General features: G+C 37.0%; 1 protein-coding gene across 2 annotated transcripts in view; it reads left to right on the top strand.

Moving 5' to 3' along the window:
- ITPRID1 (ITPR interacting domain containing 1) overlaps positions 1–26962 on the top strand; it is a 117596-nt gene that overhangs the window by 2760 nt on the left and 87874 nt on the right. The window contains exons 1-3 of one of the 2 annotated variants that reach the window (XM_045388992.3): positions 9566–9679; positions 25097–25282; positions 26576–26624. In XM_045388992.3, the coding sequence (XP_045244927.2) occupies positions 25120–25282; positions 26576–26624 (212 nt within the window). In that variant the 5' untranslated portion in view covers positions 9566–9679; positions 25097–25119. Of the gene's footprint in view, positions 1–9561; positions 9680–14597; positions 14731–25096; positions 25283–26575; positions 26625–26962 lie in introns of those variants that run through there. The other variant, XR_012432549.1, reaches the window with a different exon arrangement.

The raw sequence follows: 26962 nt of genomic DNA, 5'->3' as shown, positions 1-26962 counted from the left end.
CTCACTAGGACATTCTGAAAAAGATTGAATAGAAATGATGAGAGCGAACATCCTTGTGTTATTTGTAATTTGAGGAGGAAGTGCTTAGTCTTGCATTGTTAGGTATGACATTAGCTGTAGGATTTTTCCAGATATCCTTGCAGTTTGAAGAAGTATTTTTATTTCTAGTTTGTTAAGAGTTTTTGACCATGAATGGGTGTGAGTGTTGTCAAACTCCTTTTCTGCATCTGCTAAGTGATCACATAATTTTTCTCCTTTATTCTGTTTTTATGATGAATTTTGTTCATTGATTTGTTAAAGTATTTAATGCTTTATGAGAAATGCACTTGCAGGGTAAAAAGGGTAAGGAAAAAGAAAACAGAAGAATGCAAAGCCGATACCAGATAATGTTTTAGCAAGCTGGCCAAGCAAGTTGGCCACTTCACAGAGATGTACTAGTTGTTCAGCCATTCACAACATCTCTAGGCTGATATTTTAATAATAAACCAATTTCACATTCCTTTAACAAACCCTGCTTGGGTTATCCATTTTACATATGGCTGAACATTTATTTGCTGGTATTTTGTTAAATATTTTTGTATCTATGTTTATTAAGAATACTGATCTATAATTTGTTTTCTTGAAATGCCTTTATCAGGTTTGGGTATCAGTTATACAAGGAATTGAAAAGAATTTTTTTCTTTTTTTATGTTCAGAAAAAAATTGTGTCACATTGATGTGACACAATCTCTAAATTGTTGGTAAAATTCATCAGTAAAGACATCTGTACCAAGGGTTTCTCCATGAGAAGGATTTTAATTACAAATTAAATTTCTTCAATGGATATGAATCTCTTAAAAAATCTTTTCTTTTCTCATGTTAGTTTTAGTCAGTTGAGTTTTCCCAAAAAATTGTCAATTTATCTCTTTGTCAAATGTATTGTCATGAAGTTTCTTGATAACATATGTTTACATTTGTTGACACCCACAGAATCTGCTGTGATATCTTCCTGCTCTTTTTATCAATTGATAAAATATCAGTTTTTATCAACTGTTTGAAACTTTTAAAGAAATGACAGTTGACTTTTAAAATTACCTTTGTTATCTGTTTTGCATTTTATTGATCTTTACACTTTTTAAATTATTTCCTTTTTCTACTTACTTTGAATTTAGTTTTTCTTCTTTCCTTGTCTTCCTAAAGTAGATGCATGAGTCATTTATTTTCTAAATTTCTTATTTTCCAATATATGCATTTTAAACTGCATTTTTTCTCTAATTTCTTCCCCTGCATCCTACACATTTTGATATATTTCCCTTATCTTTTAGTTCAAATATTTTATGATTTTTCTTGTGATTTCTTCTTTGGCCCATTGGTCATTTAAAGCATTATGGTTAAATTTCCAAATATTTGAGAATTTTTTAGGTACTTTAAGGGTTCCTAATTTAATGTATCTCAATACATGATCTGTACAATTTTGATCTTTTTAAATTTATTACTATGTGTCTTATGGCCCAGTACATGGTCTAGGTCAGGGATCCCCAACCCCCAGGCTGTGGACTAGTATTAGTCCCTGGCCTGCTACGAACCAGGCCACACAGCAGAGGGCGAGTGGCAAGTGAGCAAGCATTATTGCCTGGGCTCTGCCTCCTGTCAGATCAGCCATGTTACTAGATTCTCATAGGAGTGTGAACCCTATTGTGAACTGCACATGCGAGGGATCTAGGTTGTGTGCTCACTATGAAACTCTAATGCCTGATAATCTGAGGTGGAACGATTTCATTCTCAAACCATTCCCTGCTACCTCCACAACCCTCCTTCCAGTGGAAAAACTGTTTTCCACCAAACCAGTCCCTGGGGCCAAAAAGGTTGAGGACTGCTGGTCTAGGTGAATGTCCCATGTGCATTTGGGAAGAATTTGTGTTTTGCTGGGTGGAATGTTTGGTTAAAACGTCCATTAAGACAAATCTTTCATATTCTTTCTGAATTTCTGTCTACTTTTCTTGTTTATCAGTAGAGATGTTAAATCTCCAGCTCTGAATTAGATTTGTCTATTTCTTTAGTCTTGCCAGTATTTGCTTCATGTCATTGGAAACTGTTTTATTGTATTTTCATTTAAGATTGAGTCTTCTTGATTTGACCTTTTACTATGATAAAAATTTCTTTTTTTACTCCGCTAATAGTTTTTGTCTTGAAACCTACTTTATCTTGTATTAATGTAGCTATATCAGCTTTCTCATGCTTAGTGTTTGCATGTTAAATTTTTTTCTGTCCTTTTACTTTCAACCTCTCTCTGTGTCTATATATTTAAAGTTCATTACTATAAGCAACATATAATTTTTTTTTTTTTTTCCTAGCCAGTTGATCAGCTCTATTTTGTAGTTAGGTGTTTATTCCATGTATATTTAATGTAATTATTGATGTGTTTTGTTTAAATATTACCATATTGGTATTTGCTTTCTATTTGTCCATCTATTTTTTATTTGTGTTCCTCCTTTTCTGTTTTATTAGGGAGAGGTGGTTGAATTACATAATTTTAAATTACATTTTATCTTCTCTTTTTAAGACTTTTATTATGATTCTTTTAAATTTATTTTTATCTCATTTTTTAGTGTTTTCCCTAGAGTAGCAGTGTCTAATAAAGCTTTCTACAATGATGGAAACATTCCAGTCTAAACTGCAATAGAGTAGCTCACTAGCCACATGTGACTTAAGAGCACTTTAAATATGGCTAATGAAACCAAGGAACTAAATATTTAATTTTATTTAATATGAATTAATTTAAATGTAAATAGCCATATATGTGTAGTGGTTACCTTGTCAACAGCACAGTTCTACGGATTATAATATTTGCCTAACTTATCAGAATCTATCATTAAAATATATTATACTATTTCACAATGTAGAAACCTTGTAATGGTATACTTCAAAATATCACTCTCTTACCTTTTATGCTCTTGTTTTCACACACAGTTTGATTCTATGGCTATATCAGTCTCACAGTACCTTGCAAATATTAACCAATCATTAGTCTTTGAGAGAAATATAAATGTATTTTTATTTATCAGTTGGATTACATGAAGATAGACTCAGTAGATATGTAATTAATAATTATATGTGTGTGTATACATATAGATGTACATATATTTGTATACATATGTGTGTGTGGGTATATTCCTAAACATAATAGAAATAACTTTTAAGTTTTTTAAATCAAATTTTTACTTCCTGTTGAATCAGTTTTCTAACTCATATAACTTGTCTTCAACCCAAAGGTCTCTTAAAAGCACTTTCTTTTTTAATATGGTCTGCTGAAGATGAATTCTTTTACCATTTTTTAACATCTGAAATGCTTTGTGTATCCTTTATTTTTGAAGAATATTTTAACTGGCTATAAAGCTATAGATTCATATTGATTTTCAGTTGTTTGTTTTGATTTTAGAAGGGTAAATGAGTCTTTCAATTATCTCTGGCTCTTTTTGCTCCTGATAAGAGATCAAGGATCATTTTTATTTGTTGTTCCTCTCTGTGTAATGTGTCTTTGTCTTCTAGATACTTTTAAGATTTTTCTCCTTATCTTCAATTTTCAGAAGTTTGAGTATGGTGTGACTCAGTGTAGTCTTCTTGCTTGGGATTTACTGAGCATCCTGGATCTGTAGTTTAATACATTTCTTCAGTTTAGGAAAATGCCAGGCTATTTTGATTTGAAATATTTATTCTCTATTCTGTCTCTCTTCTCCTTCTGGGGCTTCAAAAATACAATCACTTGATATTTTCCTATAGATCTTGGGTCTTATGTTCCATTTTGAAAATCTTTTTTTCTTTGTAGTTCTGTTTTGATAATATCTACTGATTCATCTTCAAGCTCAGTTATTTTCTCCTCTGCTGTGTCCAGTCTGCTGCTATACTCATCACAAGAATTCTTCATTTTTATTACCACATTATTTTTCATGTCTTGCATTCTTTTTGTGGTTTTTTTTCAACATTTTTCATCTTCCTGTTGGAAGTCTCCTCTATTCACATCTTTTCCATGTTTTCAACTAGATTCTTTAGCTTATTTATTATCATTATTTTAAAGTCCCTGTCTGATAATTTCACCACCTGGTGTATCTCTGGGTCTGGTTGTATTTACTGTTTCCTCTCTTAATGATGGGTCTCATTTTCATCTCTCTTTCTCTTTCCTGTAATTTCTTATTAAATACTAAATATTATATACAAAACCAAAAAAGATAAAAAACTGAAGTAAATATTTTTATAATCTTCAACAGGAACATCCTTTTTATCTATCAAGTCACTTGGATAGAGCACTGAGTCAATCTAGTCTGTAGTCTTGCTGGGTCTTGGATTTGCTGTCACTTTAGTTAGTTTGAGTTCATCACTGAGTTGAAATAATAGAAAGATAGAATCAGAACCTTCCCTTTATCAGGGACTGGGATTTTTGAGTTTGTATAAAACTTGTCTCAGTTCTGCATTCAGTCTGAAGCAGGCCTCATTCACCTGCACCTTACGAGTCATTTCTCTTAGCTCTTCTCCCCCTCACTTAGCCATAGGTAGCTGCTGCCTCTTATTCAGAGTTAAGTCTTGGAAAGCTTAGGGGAGTTTCTCTTAGTTATTCTGCTCTATTATGAGGCTTTCAGCAGGGTTTGCATGCCTGAGGTTAAGGGAAAATTTCACTTAGCTATCCTGCCCTCCTGTAGCCATAGCCTGCTGTTGCTTCCTGTTTATTGTCTGCTTGGAAGGTGTGTGTGTGTGTGTGTGTGTGTGTGTGTGTGTGTGTGTGTGCGTGGTGTGTGTGTGGTGTGTGTGTGTTTCCCTTTCCAAGGACACTGCCTGTCGAAGAGGAACTGGTCTTTTTACTATCCTACTTTGCTCCCAATCTTCCTGGTGAATACTCACATAAAGCCCATGGAAGAGACATTGTGAGTGGCTGACAGTTTCACCTGGGACCCATAGGGGTTCTAAAGTATTAGACACCCCACAATTGGTGTTTAAAAATTTATTGAAAATTATATCATTTTATCTTACCCATGGAGTTTTTCTCCTCCTTTTACTGCTTCACAAATATGAAAACAGACATGGGTCTTTTCTCTGCTACAAGAGACTTGCCATTTTCTAGGTATTAATTTGTTAGTTCCCCCCCCCCCCCCAATTTTAACAAAAGTCTATGATTTTTTAAAAACTTGTCTAATAAAATTAGACATTTGACACTTTATTTTATGATACATTATATTTGGAGACTATTTAACTGCTTTTTATGCTATATTTTATTGTTTTTCACTCTTCTTATTCCATTGATTTTTAAAATAAAAATGACATTATTTATTTATTCATAATAAAAGTAATTCATGGCTGTTAAAAAACATTCCGACAAATCTGAATTAACAAAATAAGAATGCAAGTCACCCAGCCTACCATTCAGAAATAACAATATTTAGCATTTTGGATTAGTATCTTTTTAATATAAATATTGATTGTTTTCTTCTCCCCCAAAAATGAGATCATAGTGTACATATTTTTCTGTGACATTTTTTCTATAACAAAATATTCCAGACATCTTCTGGGATAAACCAAGAACCATACATTGTCACAATTATTTTTAATGGATGTACAGTATTCCATCAGGTAAAAATCTATAACTTATATAATAGCAATTCATTATTGATGGCCATGTAGGTCTTTTTCTAAACTTTTGCTCTAACAGCGAACACTGGACTGATCTTCAGAAATATTTATGACTATTTCCTTTGAAAAAATACTTGAAGTAAAATTATTGGACTTAAGTCTATACAATACAAAGGACTCTCGTGTAGTCTTCTGATTCCTTAATTGTTAACATTTTACTTCCCCTGCTTTTTTATTGTCTCTCTCTATACACACACAAACACATACACACACACTATGTATATAGTGTCTTTCAAGAGTAAATTGCAGATATAATGTTCTTTTTTCCTTAAACACTTCAGTGTTTATTTTCTCAAACAACAGGCCAGTTTTTTTTACATAATGATAGTATAATTATCAAAATAATAAAATGTGCATTGACACAATACTGTTATCTGATCTACAGACCATATTCACAATTGGCCTTTGTCCCAGTAAAATCCTTAAAGCAAACATAAAAATATGGCCCAGAGTCTAATCTAGTTGTCATATCATTTCAGGGTTTTAAAATTCTTCGATCTTTTTTTGTCTTTCATGACATTAACATTTTTAAATACAACAGGCTAGTTATTTTATAAAATGTCCCTCAATTTGGATTTATTAGATATTTTTCATAATTACATTTGGTTTATTAAAACATGGAAATAGCACAGAAATAACCACTGTCTTTCTGAGTGCTTCATATCAGGAGGAATATGATGTTGCTATATTCCGTTACCCGAGATGTGAATATTGATCACTTGGTTAAGGAAGCATCTGCTAAGTTTCTCCATCACGAAGTATTGTTTTTCCTTTTGCATTTCTTGAAGAAACATTTTGAGGCTATCTTGATATCCTATTCTTCATTGGACTCTCACCCCCTAAGTTTTGCACCCAATTATGGTGGTTCCTGAAATTATTTACTACCATGATGCAGTTAAGTTGATAATTCTCTAACTCCGTCATTCTTTTTACCATTATTTGTGTTACTCTACTGTAAAGAATATCTCATAGTATGTATCTGTTAGACATTGGTACATATTGCCTAACTGCTCTTTAGTAAATTTTTACTGATTAATATTTATTTTTACACAATTAGTGGTAATTTTCCCATGACTTAGATCAGCAGTCTCCAACTTTTATGGCACCAGGGACCAGTTTCATGGAAGACATTTTTTCCATGGCCCAGGGGTGGAGTGGAGGATGGTTTCAGGATGATTCAAGTGCAATACATTTATTGTGCACTTTATTTCTATTGTTATTACATTGTAATATATAATGAAATAACTATACAACTCACCATAATGTAGAATCAGTGAGAGCCCTGAGCTTGTTTTCCTGCAACTAGAGGGTCCCTTCTGGTGGTGATGGGAGATAGCAACAGATCATCAGGCATTAGATTCTCATAAGGAGCTCACAACCTAGATCCCTCACATGTGCAGTTCACAATATGGTTTGTGCTTCTGTGAGAATCTGATGCCACCACTGCTGATGAGATGGGAAGCGGATCTCAGGCAGTAATGTGAGCAATGGGGAGCAGCTGTAAATACAGATGAACGTTCACTTGGTCGACTGCTACTCACCTCCTGCTTTGTAGCCTGGTTCCAAACAAGCCACAGACTGGTTGGCCCAGGGACTGAGGACTCCTGATCTAGATGTTTTCACTCTAAGAAATTCTAATCTGAGAATCTTAATATGATAACTCATTGTTCTTTTATTTTTCGTTTCCTTGAATATCAATAAGGCTCATCATATTAACATTTTTTAGTCATTCATAGATTTTTTATTTTTCAATTACCCAAACATTACATTGCTTCTACTTCTATGTGTCTTCTTCTTACTGGTTTTTAATTTCATTTTTTACATGAAGAATATGAAAATGTTTAATGTTATATATATTGCAAATATTTTTACAGTCTTTTTTATTTTCTAAATATTGTAACCTGTTTATCATTTTTGCTACTGTAAAATTTAAATCGTTATCTGGTTAAATAATTCATCATGAGTTCCCGTCATTGGCTTTGATGTCATTTTACATAGACCTTCATCACTTCATGATTAGAAAAACATTTATGAATATTGTATTCTAGGACTATTATTATTTTATTTTTTCACATTAAGTCCTTAACACTATTGGAATTCATTTTGATTTATTGTTTTTAGAACTCTACCTAATTTTTGTTTTGTTTTGTATTTTTTTGAGCTTTAAATTTAGAAATAACTGTAGTTTCACATGGAGTTGTAAGAAATAATACATAAATCATGTGTACATTTTACCTAGTTTCCCCCAAAGGTAACGTCTTTCAAAACTGCAGTGTAATATCACAATCAGGATATTGACATTAATACAATCAAATAAGAATATTTCCATCACCACAGGATGTCTAGTGTTGCTCTTTATTTATTTATTTATTTTATTTATTTTTTTTTTTTGAGACGGAGTCTGGCTCTGTTGCCCAGGCTGGAGTGCAGCGGCCGGATCTCAGCTCACTGCAAGCTCCGCCTCCCGGGTTCACGCCATTCTCCTGCCTCAGCCTCCCGAGTAGCTGGGACTACAGGCGCCCGCCACCTCGCCCGGCTAATTTTTTTTTTGTATTTTAGTAGAGACGGGGTTTCACCGTGTTAGCCAGGATGGTCTCTATCTCCTGAACTCGTGATCCGCCCGTCTCGGCCTCCCAAAGTGCTGGGATTACAGGCTTGAGCCACCGCGCCCGGCCGTGTTGCTCTTTAATAACCATACCTCTTCCCTCTTGCCCCATCTTCTTCTTAACCCCTGGCAACCACTAATCTATTCTTCTTTTCTACGATTTTGTCATTTTAATAATGTTACATGAATGAAATCATATAATAGGTGACTTTTTGGGATTGGATTTTTTCACTCAAATTCTCTGGAGATTCATCTGACTTGCTGCATATCTTAGTCTGCCTGGGCTGCCATAACAAAATACCATAGACTGGGTAGCTTAAACAATAGAAATGTGTTTTCTAACAGTTATGGAAGCTAAAAGTCCCAGTCGAAGATGCCAGCAATTCAGCTTCTGGTGAGGGCTTGTCTTGCAGATGACTGCCTTCTTTCTCTGTTGTCACATGGTGGAGAGACAGAGAGCACATGCTCTCTGGTGTCTCTTCTTATAAAGACACTAATCCTATCTGATCAGGACCCTACCTTTAGGACCTCATTTAATTTTGATTACTTGTGTAAAGGCCAAATATAGTCACATCGGGAATTAGGGCTTTAACATATGAATCTGAGGGACACACAATAGAGTCCACAGCCTTACATGTATCACTCATTTGTTCCTTTCTATTGCTGAGTAGTATTCCAAGATAGGAGTGTTCCAGTTTGTTTAACCATTTACCTCTGGGGTTTTTTAATATCAGGTTTGTACTATTATGGGTAAAGCTACTATATATATCTATGTACAGAATTTTATGTGGACATTTAGTTAGGAATTTGGGCAAGATAAAAAAAATCAGAGCTTAGTCCTCAGAACAAATGCTCAGGAAATTGAATGTATTCACTACTATAGTATTATAAAGAATAGTTTCACTGCCAAAAAATCCCTCATGCTCTCCCTATTCATTCCTCTCTCCCCTAACCTTCAGCAACTACTGATTTTTCCCCATCTCTATAATTTTGCCATTTTTAAGAAAGTAATATAATGGGAATCATGAAATATGTAGCCTTTTCAGACTGCTTTTCACTTAGTAGTATGCACTTACGGCACCTCCATGTCTTTTTCATGGCTTGAGAGCTCATTTCTTTTTCACATTCAGTAATATCCCATTATTTGGATGTACCAGTTTATGTATCCATTCACCTACTGAAGGACATCTTGGTTGCTTCCAAGTTTTGACAGTTATTAACAAAACTGCTATAAACATCAATGTGCAATTTTATGTGTGAACATACGTTTTGTTTTTGTTTTTGTTTTTTTGAGACAGGGTCTTGCTCTGTTGCCCAGGCTGGAGTGCAGTGGTGCCATCTTGGCTCACTGCAGCCTCAACCTTCCAGGCTCAAGTGATCCTCCCAACACAGCCTCCCAAGTAGCTGGAACTACAGGTATGTACCACCACACCTGGCTAATTTTTGTATTTTTTGTAGAAATGGGGTTTCACCATGTTGCCCATGCTTGTCTTGAACTCCTAAGCTCAGGCAATCTATTAATCCTCCACAGTGCTGGGATTACAGATGTGAGGCACCGCACTTGGCAGGGCATAAATTTTCAACTCTCTGGGTAAATACCAAAGAGCACAACTGATAGATCGTATGTTAAAGGTGAGCTTAGTTTTGTAAGAAACCACCAAACTGTCTTCCAAAGTGCCTGTACTGTAAGAGTTAAAAAGAGGAAAGAAGCACAAAAAACAGTTCGACAGTCAAAGACAGGTTTATTTTGGAGATAAACCTGAGAGGAGCTTCTGGCTGATTTTGGTTGGGTGCACTTTCTCTTATAGACTAAGGTTATTTAAGGGTTCAGGGTGAGACAGCTTATCACAGGCTCAGAATGTTTCTGTATGCGGGAGAAGTTTATTGAAGTGCTGGAATGTCTCTGGTTGAAGGGGAGGTTATCTTGGGGCTGACATTTCTCTGGCCAGTGGGCAAGTTATCTCGGGGCTGGCATGTATCTGGTCAGGGAGGGGTTTGGAATATTTCTGGTCAAAGATGTTATTTGTGGTTTATGGTCATGCTGACCTCAGCCATTAGGCTAATGCCCTTTGGATTTAGGCAGTTTTTTATCGAAGCAAACTTAAAATGGCAGTGCTTGTACAAGATGGTGATGCTCCTGCTCTGTCAATCCAGACCCCGTAGTTATAAAAAGGACGAGGGATGGTGTGTTCTTTCTAGCTACTTCCTGCTGATGAGGGGATGGAGAGTTTTCTGGTCTCAGATTGACTGTAGGAGTAACACCATCTGTAGATGTTGTTGGGTAGTTGTCTATGAAATGGCCATGATCCCTGGGTTCCATGGACTTACTAGACATGGGGGTGAAAGATTCTAGGCACCCTCAGTTATTAGTTGTCAGTGCCAGCAGTGAAGAGATTTCCTCCTGTGATGGTTGGGGGCTTAGAGGCAGCGCCTGCTGAAATGTCTAGTTTTCAGTTCATAGGACTTTAGGACACAGCTTACTTCAGAAACTTGTAGCCAGAAAAATTAGAATTGAATTTAAACTGTAAAAAATAATAAAAATTAAAAAACATTAGTCAAGACTAGAATTTAACAACAGGTGTGCTATAGTTTTTGAAACACAATTTTCTCTCTCCAATTTCCCATTTTTATTAAAAGATAAATCATGGTAGGACTGGATTGCTTTATTATACTTGGATTAATTGTTTGCATACAGTACAGAAAGAATGATTATTTGTTACATAAGCCTTTTAAATTGGCTTTGATGGAACTTTCTTCCAGAGATGAGATAAGACCTTTTTAAAGCCCAGCCCAGCCATGGATTTGTACCATCAAATACCTATGAGTTGGGTGAATTCCTCGCCTTTTGAGGTTCCAAGATAACTTGGGGTTCCCGGCCTGTCAGAAAGTGACGTTATTTACTTACCACAGATCAGAAACCATGTACAGGGACTGTGTACACAAAATATGAGGCTGGTTTTCCAAGGGCTTTATTGCCTTCATAAGTGAAGTTTGATTCCTTAAAGGAAAGCACACCATTCCAGTCAAAGCCTTGGTAAAAATAACCAGTTTTTCCAATGGTGTCCTGTTACAAAAGAAAAGAGATTCTTACTCCACTTATGCAAATAACTATGTTGTCATAACTTAAGAATACTCACAGATAGTTTCCAAATTCTAGAGAAAATCAGGTAGAGAGAAACAAGTATGCTCCAAATTTTGTTCATGGGAGTATACTAAATTGCTAAAAGCTGTCAATAGCTCAAAAGAAAAGTTTATTTGACTTTGAAAAGCAAAACAAAAGATTAGTAATATTTTAAGCAAAATGTCAAAAAGATCACTCAAGTCTCCTATTGGTGCAGTTTATGCAGTTAATTCCTGTTCTGCATAATATTAATGAACATTTTAGCTCTTCAAGAGTCCTGAATGTTTTTCCTCTATTCTGATGTCACAATCTCCAAAGTTATCAGAAACCTGCATTCAAGAGCACCTGTTACAGCTTTATAGCTGATTATAAAACCACTTTCTAAAGGAGGACCAAAACAAGACAACAATTGTTTATGGATGACAAAAAGTTTTAGGGTAGCCATAGTTAAAGTTACAAGGATATCTGGTACCATTGTGGCACACAACAATTTTAACATAACAATTGTAATTATTACTGATAACATACACTAAGATATATCAGAATTATAGGAGTCTGTCATACTTTGGAGCACATACCAATAACATATTTATATAAACATAACCCAAAGAAAGTCGAATACCATTTTATATTTGACAATGCTTCCTGTATGATTTTATAACAAGCCAAAATTTTACCTTTATATTAGTGTGCTGTTAATATTAAACTCAATTTTTAGTAAAACCTTGTAGACCTATTTACCCAATTTTAATGTTTGACCATATGGTAAGATTTGTATAGACCCTTTTTAACCCTTTATCATTTTTGTTAAAGAGCAAGTTAGTGCTTTAAGAGAAACCCATTGTGCTTTTTTTTTTTTAATGCTCAATTTACAGAAAAATTGGATGATACCCTTTCAGCTTTAGCCAAAATGTTTACACACAGAATTTGCTTTACAGTTAACCTTCCGAAACTTGCTTAAACCTTCATTTTTATTTTACTCAACTTAAAACAATTCTTTAACCTTTTAATGTAGGTAAAAATCAACATTCTCATGCCTCCTTATAATCTTCTTACCAAAAGTATGTGTAAATTGTTTTTTCAATAGTCTTAAATATATGTTACACTATTAACTTCTAGGGACCTTTACTTTTGTTGGTAAGCTTGCGATTTTAATTATGTACTAGATAAAGAGCCTAGGACCTAGACAGAAGTGCAGATAAGGTCTGACTTATTCTAGCATTTAACCCCACGTGTCCCAGGTCTTACTTAGCTGCAAGTCACACAAGTTATATAGCTAACAGTTAGCATTCAGGAGGTTAAAGCCGTTTTAAATTGTACAACACTTCTTGCATAAATTCTCTTTTATAAATATTTTATGACTTACACAATCTCTGACATGCCTCAGATTTTTGACTTGTAAACACCCCTTTCTTTAAACAACCAGTTAATTTACTTTAGGGCAAGAATTTGCCATGTAAGATTCTTTTTATATAAATTCTCTTCTTTGATATCAACAGTGATAACAATTCTTTCCCAAAACAAACTTCCTTCATGTCTGTGGACTAGACTGCCTAAGGCTATAAGATTAGAAGTTAGGATATTTTACTAAATAGTTCAAGATGTAGCTATCTTCGTTAAACCAATATTAACATTTCATTTATTAAAAAGTTACACAAACAAAGATTATTGTTTGGGCTGAGTTATAGTTTTGTAGCCTCTATGCCAAATTTTGACACCTTATAGTATTTGACAGAGATAAGTATGGAACAGCTTGAATAATATATGCAAGCAAAAATGTATGCTAGCAACTCTTAAGACATTTCTAATCTTACTATAGCAGTAAGTTTTAAAGATTAAGGTCATGTGAACTGAAAGGTCCCACAGCTTTTACTCTTTCCTTAAAAATATTTGATTTAAGCACTTATTTTTCTTAGGCCAATTAATTAGAGCTTTTAAAATACAGATTGCACACATAACACATATATAGCCACACAGACAACCAGAAAAATACCCAGTAGTTTATGTTTTTGTTGTTGTTTGTTTGTTTGTTTTGCTAATTTCCCAACTGGGTTATTGGCCTTTGGGTGAGGCCTTTTAAGAATGGGGCCAGGAAAACAATTTCCAGGGCCTAATAAAAAAGCATAGCTGGAAGGCAAAGACAGATTTTGAGAGGTAGTTATTCACCTCTAATTCCAGGAGTTCCATAAGGAAAACAGAGATGTTTCCCAAAACAGGATTTGTGGTGCCTTTTCTGTTTTCCCAAGGAGTCCCAGGCCACCAGAAGTACATGTACTATGAGTGGCAAGACAGAGTGGAGAAAAGTAATTCAGTTCACTGGGAAAAAACCTTTTCCAGGAAAACAAGATTTATGAAGAGGAAAACATAAAGGACTTTTGAATATACTCATAGCTTGGATATTCCTTTTAATTAAGCTGAGCACTCTTTTTCATCAGGGGTGAGGGTGGAGGTTAGACTTATATAAATGTCATGCTAAGTGAAATTAAAGGATTGGGTTATGTGCAGGAATTCCCTGCAATAACAAGAGGGATATTCTGAGAAAGATCCCAGGCACTGTTCAATCTGTGACAAATCAGACATGGAGAAAGGGACATGAACGCAAGCAATGCCTTCAACCCCAGCCACTTCCCAGAGAAGGAGAATGGCAGAGGTGGGTTTTGAAGAGGTAACAGGTGGAGAAAGAGGAGGAGCCAGGTTTGGGGCTGAAGGCTTGGGGGCAGGAAGGATGACTGGGGCAGAGGGTTTAGACAGGCATGGAGCGGATGCAGGAAGGTGAGAATATGAAGGGAGTTCATCTTCAGGGTCAAAAGGGTTTTTGGAGGAAGGAGTTTTGGAGGAAAGAGAGACCCAGGGAGGGTTTTCATTAAGAAGAAGGATTTCATGAGGGGGTGCAAGCATGACACAGGGAGGATTGGAATCTAGATAGAAGAAAGCCTGAATACAGAGAAGCTCTTGCCATTTGCCATTCCTGTTTATAAAGTTGTCAAGGTTCCTGAGACTTTGAAAGTTAAAGGTGCCATTTTCAGGCCATTGGCTGTCACTATCTAAGTTGCATTGTAATCAGGCCATGTTGCAATAAAAAACTAATGCATAAGCCAAGTTTGGCAAGGTTGTGAAGGGGACAGCCCAATGGAGAGGATGTAGGAATGTGGGATTGTTTGGCATCCATGTGGATAGGTGAGAAGTCGCTGAGGGTGTCTATTTTTGTTCTAGGTGTCCCCAGACAAAAGACAGAAACCTGGAATCCTCTTTCTAAAGAGGACAATCAAGCTGAGAAGAAACTGGGCATCTCCAAGATTTCTTCTAACTTAGTCCCACTGGTCCTCTGAGGACCTGTATGGCAGACCTGAATTTTCCTGGGTATGGCGAGAAAGCCAGGGGAGGGCAGATCTTACCAGTCGGCTGGATTAGTGTCCAGTGTTGGATGTTCCAGTTGGAATTGACAAAGGGCCTCTTGGACTAGAGCTACAGGAGGAAGAGACAGAGAGACAGAGAGAGAGAGAGACATAGTGAGAGAGAGAGAGAGAGAGAGAGAGAGAGAGAGATAGAGAAGGATGAGGGAGGGGGAGAGGAGATAGCAAAATAACCATTGCGGGCAGTCAGAGGTGGATTCCTGAGACTTGAGGATTTTGAGGGCTCACTGGAGAGTAGCCCCAGTCTGAGCCTTGCAGCCCCCTTCAGGTTAGTCGTGCTCCTCAGGCAAATTGCTCAAAAAGTGAAGTGAGAGGCAAGATGGGGTGGGTTCCCAGAGACTCTCAGGATCCAGCAGGACAATCAGCTGCTGTCCACTGCTTCCCTGATTGCAAGAGATCTTCTACCCCTAAAATCTGTCCCAGGTTTTGCCACCAAATGTAAGAGTTAAAGAAAGAGGAAAGAAGCACGAAAAGTGGCTCAATAGTCAAAGACAGGTTTATTTTGGAGATAAACCTGAGAGGGGCTTCTGGATGATTTCAGTCAGGAACACTGTCTCTTCCAGACTAAGATTATTTAAGGGTTCATGAGAAGAGAGCTTATCACAGGATTAGAATGTTTCTGTGTAGGGGAGAATTTTATTGAAGTGTTGGAATGTCTTGGGTTGTAGGGGAGGTTATCTTGGGGCTGACATCTCTCCAGCCAGGGGGAAGGTTATCTCAGGGCTGGCATGTCTCTGGTTGGGGAGGGGTTTGGAATGTTTCTGGTCAGAGATGTTACTTGTGATTTATGGTCATGCTGACCTTAGCCATTAGGCTGATGCCCTTTGGATTTAGGCAGTTTTTGATCAAGGTGAACTTAAAATGGCAGTGCTTGTCCAAGATGGCGATACTCCTGCTCTGTCATGTACTATTAATATTTTGTATTTCTACCAGCAGTAAATGAGAGTTTCTCTTGCTCCACGTCCTTGACAGCATGGTGTTTTTAGTGTTCTGTATTTTGACCATTCTAATAGGTGTTTACTGGTGTCTCATTGTTGTTTAAATTTTCATTTTTTTATGATAAATTGGGTATCTTTTCATATGCCTATTTTCCATTTGTGTATCTTCTTTGGTGAGATATCTCTTATCTCTTTTTCTAGTGAGACTGTGTTTTCTTACTGTTGAGTTTTGAGAGTTCTGTGGATATTTTAGTTTATAGTTCTCTTTATCAGATAATTTTTTTGCAAATGTTTTCTTCCACTCTGTGGCTTGTCTTTTCATTTTCTCTTGACACTATATTTTACAAAGCAGAAAGTTTTAATTTTGATGTAGATCATCATATCACTTTTTTACTTCATGGATTGTCCCTTTGGTGTCATAGCTAAATGTTCATCACCAAATCCAAGGGCATCTAGATTTTCTCCTGTGTTATCTTCTTGCAGTTTTATAGTTTCGTATTGTACATTTAGGTCTATAATCCATTTTGAACTAGTTTTTTATCTAGATTAGTTTTTTGCATATGATGTCCAACTTTTATAGCATCACTTGTTAAAGAGATGAACTTTTCACCACTGTACTGCCTTTGCTTCTTTGTCAAAGACCAGATGACTATTTTTATGTCTATTTCTGGGCTCTCTATTGTGTTCTATTGTTCTATTTTATTTTCAGCACAATGTTGAAAAGGTATGGTAAGAGGGAGCATTTCTAACTTGTACTTGATCTTAGTGGGACAGCTTCTAGTTTTCACCATTAAGTATGATGTTGGCTACAGATTTTTTGTAGATCTTTTTTATCAAGTTGAAGATCCCTAGTTGACCATTATTTTTAAAGATAATAGAAAAGGTACATGGAAAGCAGGTGTGATAGAGCCCAACTAAAATTTTCCTTAAAAGAAATAATCATCATAGAAGATGACCAGTTATTTTGTTAAACTAATATTAAAGAACATATGCTTAATTATCACAAAGCCACTGCTTAGCAGCTCTTTGGTGAAATTTATGCTGTAAAAGGTCACATGTCTTTCAATCTTCTTGTCTGAAAAGTTTGCCTATTCATCCATTATCCCATCTTCAAGGATCAAAACCAAGGGTTCCTCTTCCAAGAAGCTTTTTTTTATACCCCCCCAAATAAACAACATTCTCCTTTAATATTTGAGAACAATTCTTTTTACCTTTCTGCATATTACATTCTGCCTTATAATATAGTTTGCACGAACTATTGCTTGTAATCAAATGTAATCTCCTCCAAAGTTTGTTTGTACACAGTAGACACTCAAGTGTTTAATTAAATTGAATTAGTAGATGTCATTGAATTTATTGATTTAATAGCTCATTTGTACAATGTACTTTTGTAAGCAACTTTTAGAGCATAATGCTGTGCTGACATGACATGATAGAGACTACAAAAAAAGTAAGTCATAATTCCCAGGTACTGATAGCAGAGTCCAGAGTTAGAAGTACTCATTCATTCATTAAACAGTTATTGCTCATCATCCACTGTTATCTGTGTCTTGAACTAAGTAGCACAAATACTAAAATGAATAAGTCATAGTCATTGCCTTCCAGTTCATTTAGTTGGTGGGAAAAGCAGAGGTGAAAATAAGCCTCTCAACTTGAGTGTGAAGAGGCTACAATAAGGGGCTACACAGGTTGCTGTGAGTGTCAGAAGTAGGTTAGAGTCAGGGGTGAAGAGTGAGAAAGAAAGAAGTTTCTATAGAATAAGTTCTATTTGAGCTTAATGAAACAGTATCTAGTGAAGACAAGGTCAGTGCTTATAGAAAGATCTGCATTTAGTAGGGTCAAGACGATGATGCATCTTGGAACAAGTAATTCTGTGCATCCAGAATATGGTGTCCATGAAGGAATTTAGATTGCCGGGATGTTGGAATAGGAGATGAGAGGTGAATCACAGATGCCCTCTCACCTTTCACTCCCCCTCCCCAAAATGAAGCAAAGCAAATGTTGAGAAGGCAAAAGGAGAAATGGTGGATAAAGAGGGAAATCATGAAGAAAAAAAAATCTCTTTAAAGTTGGAAAGGGACTGAAACAGGGCTAGCAGTAGATGAATCAGTTTATCCAACTTTATCAGCCTTGAAGTCATTTCAAGTTTCCAGGAAGCAGTATATACAGTCTTTAAATTAATAGTCTTTTGCTTATTTTCACCAGTAAAAGATGAATATTCCAACTCCAGGAAGTCTGATTTTGGGTTCCAGCTTGGGCACAACTGCCTTGTCTTTAAATCCAGCTTGCTCCTAAATGGCAGGAGTGAGCACCCTTCACATATTTTGTGGTGGGAGGAAGCCACCCACAGAACAAGTCATCACAGACTGCTTGTTCCTCCCAGCAGAGTGTTGACAGAACACTGTATTCCCCAAGATCTGCCTCTACTTCACTGAATCATTTGAAAATCTTTACAAGTGTTTGTGGGACTTTAGTACTTGGATAGGGAGGGAGAGCAGAAGGACATTCCTGGCTTGATTTTGTTGCTTGAGTTTTTGAGAGATCTTCCAAACCTTTGAGTAATAGGAGAATTTTATTATCATTATATTTATTATTTTGATGACTGCAACTTTAAAATGTCTTTAAAGTGTGAACTCCATTGGCCAAACATTAAACAGTCTATGTGGAGGCTAGAAACAGAATAATGAACTTATGGAATTATCTCATGTTGTCTAATTCTCTCAAATTATGCAAAAGGAAATTACATTCCAAGAGAACTTGAAACTGCATGCCCAATGTCATGCAGCCAATTGATAACTATTTACTGATTAATTAAAAATAAATTACTTTTTTTGTTTCCTTGGCAATGGATTAAGATTTTTCATCTGCTTGTTAGCTGTTGGGAGGCACATAAGAGAAGGTAAAAGAAGGTATTTACTCAGTTAATGTTTGTAAAAATGACAGAATAAGCAGGCATCAAGTGATAACTCAGAAAATTTTGCTTCAAAACAGAGAAAGATTGTGTGTGTGTGCGTGTGTGTGTACATTTGACTGTGTGTCTATGTCTGTGCATGTATGTGTCTGTGTGTGTATAATCTCATACTTTTTCTAATTCATATCTACAATGCTATATTTTCTGATACTGTGTACCTGATTCTGGTTAGTGTGTACTTTCTGATAAGTTGCCTAACTGCTAAATACCAAACAGTCCTTAATTATTTTATAATCAGATTGGCTTTGGTATTCCTCAATTCCTTGTTGGTATTCATTTAAATAGTCATTCATTCAACAAATATACATTGAGTACATTTTCCATGCAATTATGATATAAACGCTAAGATCTCTGTCTTGAAGAAAATCCCATGATGGTTAAACATAAGTGGAACACAGTGTAACAGACTTATAAAAAAATGTGAAAGTACCTTACCAGTGATTTACACTGAACTATGGGGATGACAGAGGGGCCTTTAAAGCCACACTCATATAGGGAGGCATGTAGACAGAAAAGATAAGGGGGTTAGGACTGAGGTATAGATCACTCAAAATTTAGAGGTTAGAGAGAAGAAAATCAGCAAAAAAGCTTGAGGAAAAAAGCTTTGAGGTAGGAGAAAATCTTAGAGAGGCTTATATTAAAAACCAAGTTAAATGATTATTTTCATTAAGATGATGTGGTTAATGACATCAAACGCTGCCAAAAATTCTGAAATGATAAGAAGTGAAAGTTGACCACTAGCATACTGACTCAAGTGGGTTATAAAGAGCAGGAAAGGTGTGGATAGTAGCACAAATGAAAGCATTTTGCTGTGATACAAGTGAGACTGCGAGTTCTGCTGGTTGATAGCATTGGAGGTGGTTGGTCTGAGATATATTTTAATGGCTCCTGTATTAGTCAGTTCTCACACTGCTATGAAGAAATACTCGAGACTGGGTAATTTATAAAGGAATGAGGTTTAATTGACTCACAGTTCCACAGGGCTGGGGAGGCCTCAGGAAACTTACATTCATGGTGGAATGGGAATCAAACACGTCCTTCTTCCCATGCTGGCAGCAAGGACAAGTGCAGAGCAAAATGGGGAAAAGCCCCCTGAAAAGCCCCCTAAAAAACCAACAGATCTCGTGAGAATTCACTCACTATCATGAGAACAGTATGGAGGTAACTGCTTCCATGATTCAATAACCTCCTACTGGGTCCCTCCCACAACATGTGGGGATTATGGGAACTATAATTCAAGATGAGATTGGGGTGAGGACACAGCGAAACCATATCAGCTCCTTCTTTTTTTTAGTGGTTTAAAGTGGGAATGAAAGGAATAGAGGAATCAGGGAAGACTTATAAGTTCTTGGCATAAGCAACTGCCTGAATAGTGGCCCTGTTTACTGAGATGAAGCACACTAGAATAAAGGCAGGTATATGGGAGGGTCAAGAAGTCCAGGAAAGAATAAACAATTCAGTGTGGTACAAAATGTGTACAGACATTCAAGTGGAAATGTTAAGTAAGCGGGAATACCCTGGTATGAAGTAAACTCACAGGCTGGACCAGATTTGGAAATGAGAATTTGGGAATCATCACTGGTTTCATTAAAAACTAAGGTAGGAGCTGGAGAGGGATTCAAGGTGGTCACATGGAAGATACATTTAAGGTGAGTCACATTAAAGTATATTGTAAAGTAAAGGGAATGATCCAGTAAGGAGGACAAAAACGGTGCCCAAACAAAGTCTATGAGTAGAATAGAGGTGATGGGGGATGTTTGAAATTAGGATTTTGGAGAGTGTTCTCTTACAGTGAAGTAAAACCATAGGAATCAAGCAGAGGGAAAGATTATGGAAAGTGAACAGGTCATTGAACTGAGTAACCTGGTGTTGGCAAGCCATCTACATTGATAATGAAATCTTCCAGAAAGATTACAGAAATATATCCTAAAATTTTCAGTAAATGAAGGTGAATGCCCTAGATGTTGATAACTACATAGTCAGATGGCATATACTTCAAAGGACAGAGGAAACAAGGTTTGGAAGCAGCAACAAAAATCATAGATGAAATTTACACTGTCTTGAAGACTACAGTGCAGATTTTTTAAGGAATAAATGAAAGGGCCATAGCTTGAGAAGCCATATCCCAGTTTCAGTTAGAGATAGAAGATGAAGGGATATTCAGTGAAGAGGTTAGGATGCAGGGGTATTGGTAGGTGACAGGGCATGAGTTCCAGAGGGCACAGGTGTTGGGAGAGTCTCCAGGAAGGGTGGAAGATTGGGCCAGATGAAGTGATGTTCACTGCCACAAGAGCATGGCCCAACGGCATGATATGATTGCTCCTGTGGTCTTCCAGGGGAAGAAGGATGAGTTGGTTCTCTCAGAGTGCCAGCCTCTCAGGACTGGCCTCTTAGTTTGTGTAGGTAATATAAGTGGTACTGAGATTTGTGGTAGTCATTTTTCTGAGAACAGGAGGGGTTCTGGAGGCTTCCTTTATAAACTTCCATGAATGGCATCATGATTGGGAAAGGGGCAGGTCTTTTTTTTTTTTTTTTTTTTTTTGAGACGGAGTCTCGCTCTGTCGCCCAGGCTGGAGTGCAGTGGCCGGATCTCAGCTCACTGCAAGCTCCGCCTCCCGGGTTTACGCCATTCTCCTGCCTCAGCCTCCCGGTAGCCGGAACTACAGGCGCCCGCCACCGCGCCAGGGCTAGTTTTTTGTATTTTTTTTAGTAGAGACGGGGTTTCACCGTGTTAGCCAGGATGGTCTCGATCTCTTGACCTCATGATCCACCCGCCTCGGCCTCCCAAAGTGCTGGGATTACAGGCTTGAGCCACCGCGCCCGGCCAGGGGCAGGTCTTAATGGAACACATGGATCTATGTAGACTTCTCTTCAATGCTGCTCTTGGAGAAGTCACTATATTAAGTAGGGAGGTGAACAAGGCAAGCCTGGACACTATTTGAGATCTTAGGAAGGCCTGAACAGAGGCAATGACAATGAGGATCCATGGATGAGATGCAGACACGGTGTTAGAAATCCATTTGGATGCAGAATGCCTCGGGCTGTTCTCCCATTATGCAGTTCTCTTCTTGGCCACTGAGTTTAATCAGAAATGGTGGCCAAGGCTGGAGCTACAGACTACAATTATAACCTTAAAATTTAGTCTATAATTGAAGGAATCTCAAGACTCTGATAAGCACCTCTAACTCATCTCAGGGAAATCCACATTCTCATGGTCACAGAAACACTCTATTCTCACTCTCCCAAATACATCTACTTCTCAATCATCCAAACTAAGTAATTTCAAGACAATACAGGTTACCCACAAACTAACAGGGTCAAATTTATTTTCTATTGGAAAAGTGATTGCATTGATTGGTGATACTTCTTTACTTGACAGTTCCTCACAGGATAAAGACAAGAAGCAACATACAGAAGAGAAGGAAAAAGAAAGAAAACTGACTAATATGAGTGATGATTGTTTTGGACATATTTTCCATTAAGTTTTCCTAACAATTCCATAAGGTGTTTATTTCATAGTCATTATAGATATGAGGAAATAGAATATCAGAAAAGTTTGAAAATTTCCCAAGATATCAGAAAACAGCAGAGCTGATATTAAAATCCTAGTGTTATCTGACCTGAAAACACTTGCTCTTTTAACCAGATAAGAACTAAGAAAGCTGACAAAGCCAACTGAATGCTCCTTTCCCAAGTAACCAAGCAATTCACTAATAAAGATTAGTTACCTTGGGTCAAAGGTGTTGGGATCTGTGGGGAACAGAGACTAAATAAAACACGATCTGTATTCTCCTAGTATGAACAACCTGTTTGGCAAGAAAACCTGTTTGCATAAAGATACAAAAAGTGAAATAACTTAGAGGGCAATAATGTAATCATTGTCACTGCTTTAAGTGTCAAAGCACCAAGTTTTATGATTTCACTGTGGCTCTAAAGCTTCACAGTGAAAAGGAGCATGTATGGATGAATTTGCTCAAGTTAAGAAAATGTGAGGTAGAATTAATGTAACAAAGCCTTTTTTTCTGATTTTGATTATTTTTAAAATTTTTAAACCTTGATAACATTTTGGTACTTTTTCCCCCCTTTTTCAAGGCATTTGTTTATTTTGTTTTTACAAAATTGAGTTCTTAGTGCATATACAGTTTTGCATCCTCTTTTTTTTTAGTTAAATGTGATACTATATGCAATTTCCCACATGAGTAGAAGTTTTGTATACACATGAGGATAAATGACAGCATAGTAATCAGAGTAGAAGGGATTTGAAGAGAGAGAAAGTACTGGATTCCCCAGGCATGGAATGACATGATCCAGAATGAGGACTCCTCTTGGGGCCAAGTCAAAGAATTAGCAAGAACTGGGTTCCCAAAGGCCCTTGGGGTGGATGGACTAATTAGAGAAGTCTGCAGGCAGTCACATGCCATAACTTGTGCCCTGACTATCCACTGAGCAATTCCAGGATGCTGCCTGATCTGTGTCCCTTTCCGAAGGGCTGCTCTGTGGGTCAAGCGAGTGAATGCCAAAGGAAGACCACACAAGCTTCAGAAAATCCATTTCCAGAAGCAGATTTGTTTACCAGCTGGGAAGGCATCCACTAAAACAGAAGGAACAAAAGAGGTTTTCTTTACGAACTGGTCCCTGACCCTTGCTTTTAGCAAGGGTTCCCATTTTCTTTGGCAAGCCTTTTTCCTGCTCTGTGGCCAAGTACAACAGAGCTGGCAGAGAGAATATCCTCACTGATTGTGTAAGGCCTGGAGGCTGAGGTCAAGTATGTCATTCATTATAAGATGGAAGTTTGGGGACGTACAAATAAAGCAGCACATTTACCTAAAAATTCAACAATTTCTCCAGTGTTACATTTGAAAAAGCAGTCGCTAACTTAAAATTTGTCATTATGATACAGAAGCAGCAATTTGAGTACTATCAGCTACTTGATAGCTTCTTGTTTCCTCCACAGTGCAAACTCTCCCATTCTAAATGAAACTCACTTTCGGCCAAGGTCAGTGAAGGAGTGAGATTATTTTGGGGATCTTATTTTTCTGTAATACATTTTCTGTAATATGTTATTGTTTTCTTCAAAGCTTTTGGTCCTTTATTGAATCTGATATTTCATGAATGTTGTTAAGCATAATTTTGGAGTTTTTCCTTCTTGTGAAATTTTGCACTGTCAGTGTTGATGCTGTTATTATCATTCATGCTCACAAGATACAAGGCACTGCTGAAGAGATTTATTTGTTTCCTTGAAAGACCCAAAACCTATGTGAAGCTAAATAAGTACAATTTCAGTGAGATTTTTAAATGTTATTTTGTTTAATGTTATGAATTCTAGTATACCAAACAATTCTCCAAAGGTTAGGAATATAATTCAATCTGCGTTATTTTGTCTTGTATTATTATTGAAATTTTTATAATTTGCTATCAGTGGATATTCCTAAAGTTAACTGGCTAAAATATTGACTGTTAATGTAGATTTAACTATTTTTTCCTTTAATTTTTAAGTAATTGAAAGGTTTGTTTTTAACATAAAATTGACAGCCATCATTATTATTAATTTTTGTAGTAATTTAAAATTGCAACAATAACTGTATATACTTATACCTGACAGAATTTGAATATATAAAGCAGGTAAGAAAATTATGCTTCCAGTAGCGTCTAGAATGCTCACCTATACTTGAAAGAAAATATTTACATTTGTAATAAATCTGAATGGTTTGCCTTTTGCAAACAGATTAGAAATGATGTACATGTCATGTGATCAGTGATTATGCGTAAGTTTAGGGATCCTAGAAATGCTACTGAAGTAAGTGTTTGGCTATTTGGTCATTTCTCTAAACCTGAAGAATAAACAAATTCAAATTAAAGCATATGTCATGGAAGTAGTTGCACCAGAAAGTGTGGTTTGAAACCTCACTTTGCTATTTTAGTTTGATATTTGTTAATTCACCACCTACTATGTGCCAAAAATCCAGTTAAATTCTAGAGATACATAAAGGAGTAAGAGAACGGCCCTTGTTTTCATGGTGCTTATAGTCTGTGGAGACCGAACAATTTCTGTTGCTGCGCTAAGCTGCTGTGTCCTGCTCTTACTCTGCTAGTTTTACAGGATGTTCATGAAGGTCAAGTTAAATAATGGGGGCAGCTGATACTTTTTGCGCCAGGTGTGTAATATACATGGCCAGTTGCGTCCCAGCTGCTTTGCCATGGAGAGGGAAGCATTTCACCAAACTGAGACAGGGAGCTTGGCTCAGGTGGGCGAGCCAGGTTCATGTATGACTGTGAAGCTGGATCGTTCACCTGACTGTAGGCATTCTGGCCTTCTTTCTCCCTTTCACTGAGCCAAGCCCAGCAGCTGAACTCATTGTGTCTGATTTGTTTGTGTGTGTGTTTTTTAAGTTAGTTTGCAGAATTACTCTCCTATGATGGCACAGAAATCACAAGGATCTGACAACCTTCAAGAAGGCAAGGAAAAGAGCAAGAGAGACATCCTGAAGTGCACCAAGAGCATGTGGGCTCCACTGGATGAGCGGCTACCCCCTGGCCCTGAGGAGGAAAGCCAGGGTCCCACCATCCCCATGCTGGGTGAGAAGGACCCTCAGGCCTATTTGAAAGCATTCCTCTGTGAGTGGTGAGGGATGTGGGAGCTTTTGGCCAGGGGCAGGTGATTTTGGAACAAAAGTATTTGGCTTTGAATATACCAGTGTTCCCGGCATGATGCCAAAAACATTTATGAAATGGGCACTTCTGACTTCTGCTATAGACATTCAGAACACAGACCTCCTTGAAAGAAGTAGACCAATTAATGAATGAACTCTGCTCCTTTCCACTCCAGATATCCCTCCTCTTAAGTTCCCAGGACTTTGAAGCTGTTTAGGGTCTGGGCATGAGGCTTCTTTCAGGTCATCAAACATTTTATTGAAAAACTCTGATCTGTTGGGTCCTGCAGGAGGCATTGACAAAAATTTTAATCATTTAAAGAGTAATAAGTAAGAAAATACTTCCAGCACCCCCCTGCCCCCATTATGTAACTGTTGAATGGTTTTTCTTCTTTGCCCATCACCCAATTCATTCTAACTTCACAGCAGTTCAAGTGAAGAGCAATATGGACCTCCTGTGTCCACCTGGCTTTTATGGTTCACCTGATACCTTGTGAGGGGGATAATTCAGGCACCTCACTATTTGACAGCATAAAGTCAAACAAAATTAGCCCAGAGTACACAGTTGCCAAGCAGAATGGGAACAAATATTTAACAGGAAATGCTGCTTTACATCCACTCCTTTTTGCCTGTTGACTATTTGTTAAGCCAATGATAAAGATCCACCTTAAAAGACCAGTGCCTTTTTAACACAGGGTGCCTTTGGCAATCCAGGGACTCTAGTGCAATTTGTCCCTGGAATGAATGCAAATTTGGTTTCTAACCTGGCAGAGAACTCCTTGCAAATAACCATCACTGGCTGGCTGCCTTAGGTAAATGTCGTGATTCAATAAGGAGAGGCTCTGTGGTGATTTATATCCAACAACAGAAAGACAAAAGTCTCTTATGCTTTCTTACCCTTTGTATTCACACCAGGTACTTTAAAAATTATTCTAACATCTCTTGCTCTTCAGTGGTTTATTTTTCTTCTCTCTCACATTTTCTTTCTTTTTTTTAAATTACAGTCTTTTGACAAGTTTACACTTCATTCTCAGGAAAGGCTGATCATGGAAAACAGGAGGTTTTGCCTTCAGGAAAAAAAAATGAATATGCTTATGGAAGGAAACATGTGACTAAATATGTGGGAAATAGAGCAATTGAGTGGTGGCTGAGTAAACAGGGTAGCGTCCTTTTAGCTGGTTGTGCTTTGACTAACTGATCTGTTCTTTCTTACTTGTAGAAGATTCCAAGCAAGAAAGTATTCAGCAGTGGCTGGACTCTGGATTCTTGTAAGTCTTTGTGTGTGAGTGTGTGTGTGTGTGTGTGCCTTATACATTTCTCTTGCAAAGATCCATGAAAACAATGAGTGTAACTCTTCCTGGGCAAGGTGGGGGATGTGTAGGGATTTTCATTTTAATTGTAATTGAAGTATTACCCTATTCTTGTCAAAACTATGTATCAGCTTAAAACTACAAAATAAAATACTACTTTAGTCCCTGACTGTTTATTGGTTTCTGAAAGTCCTCTCTTACTAAAACCTAACTCTGCATTTGCTCTCATCTGTTTAATTAAAAAGTAATTTAGTATAATTTATTTACACACATTGTTTGACTCACAATACTTTTGT

This window comes from Macaca fascicularis, chromosome 3 (genome assembly GCF_037993035.2).
Source record: "Macaca fascicularis isolate 582-1 chromosome 3, T2T-MFA8v1.1".
NCBI classification, from domain to species: domain Eukaryota; kingdom Metazoa; phylum Chordata; class Mammalia; order Primates; family Cercopithecidae; genus Macaca; species Macaca fascicularis.
This window is presented reverse-complemented; position numbering and strand designations above follow the sequence as displayed.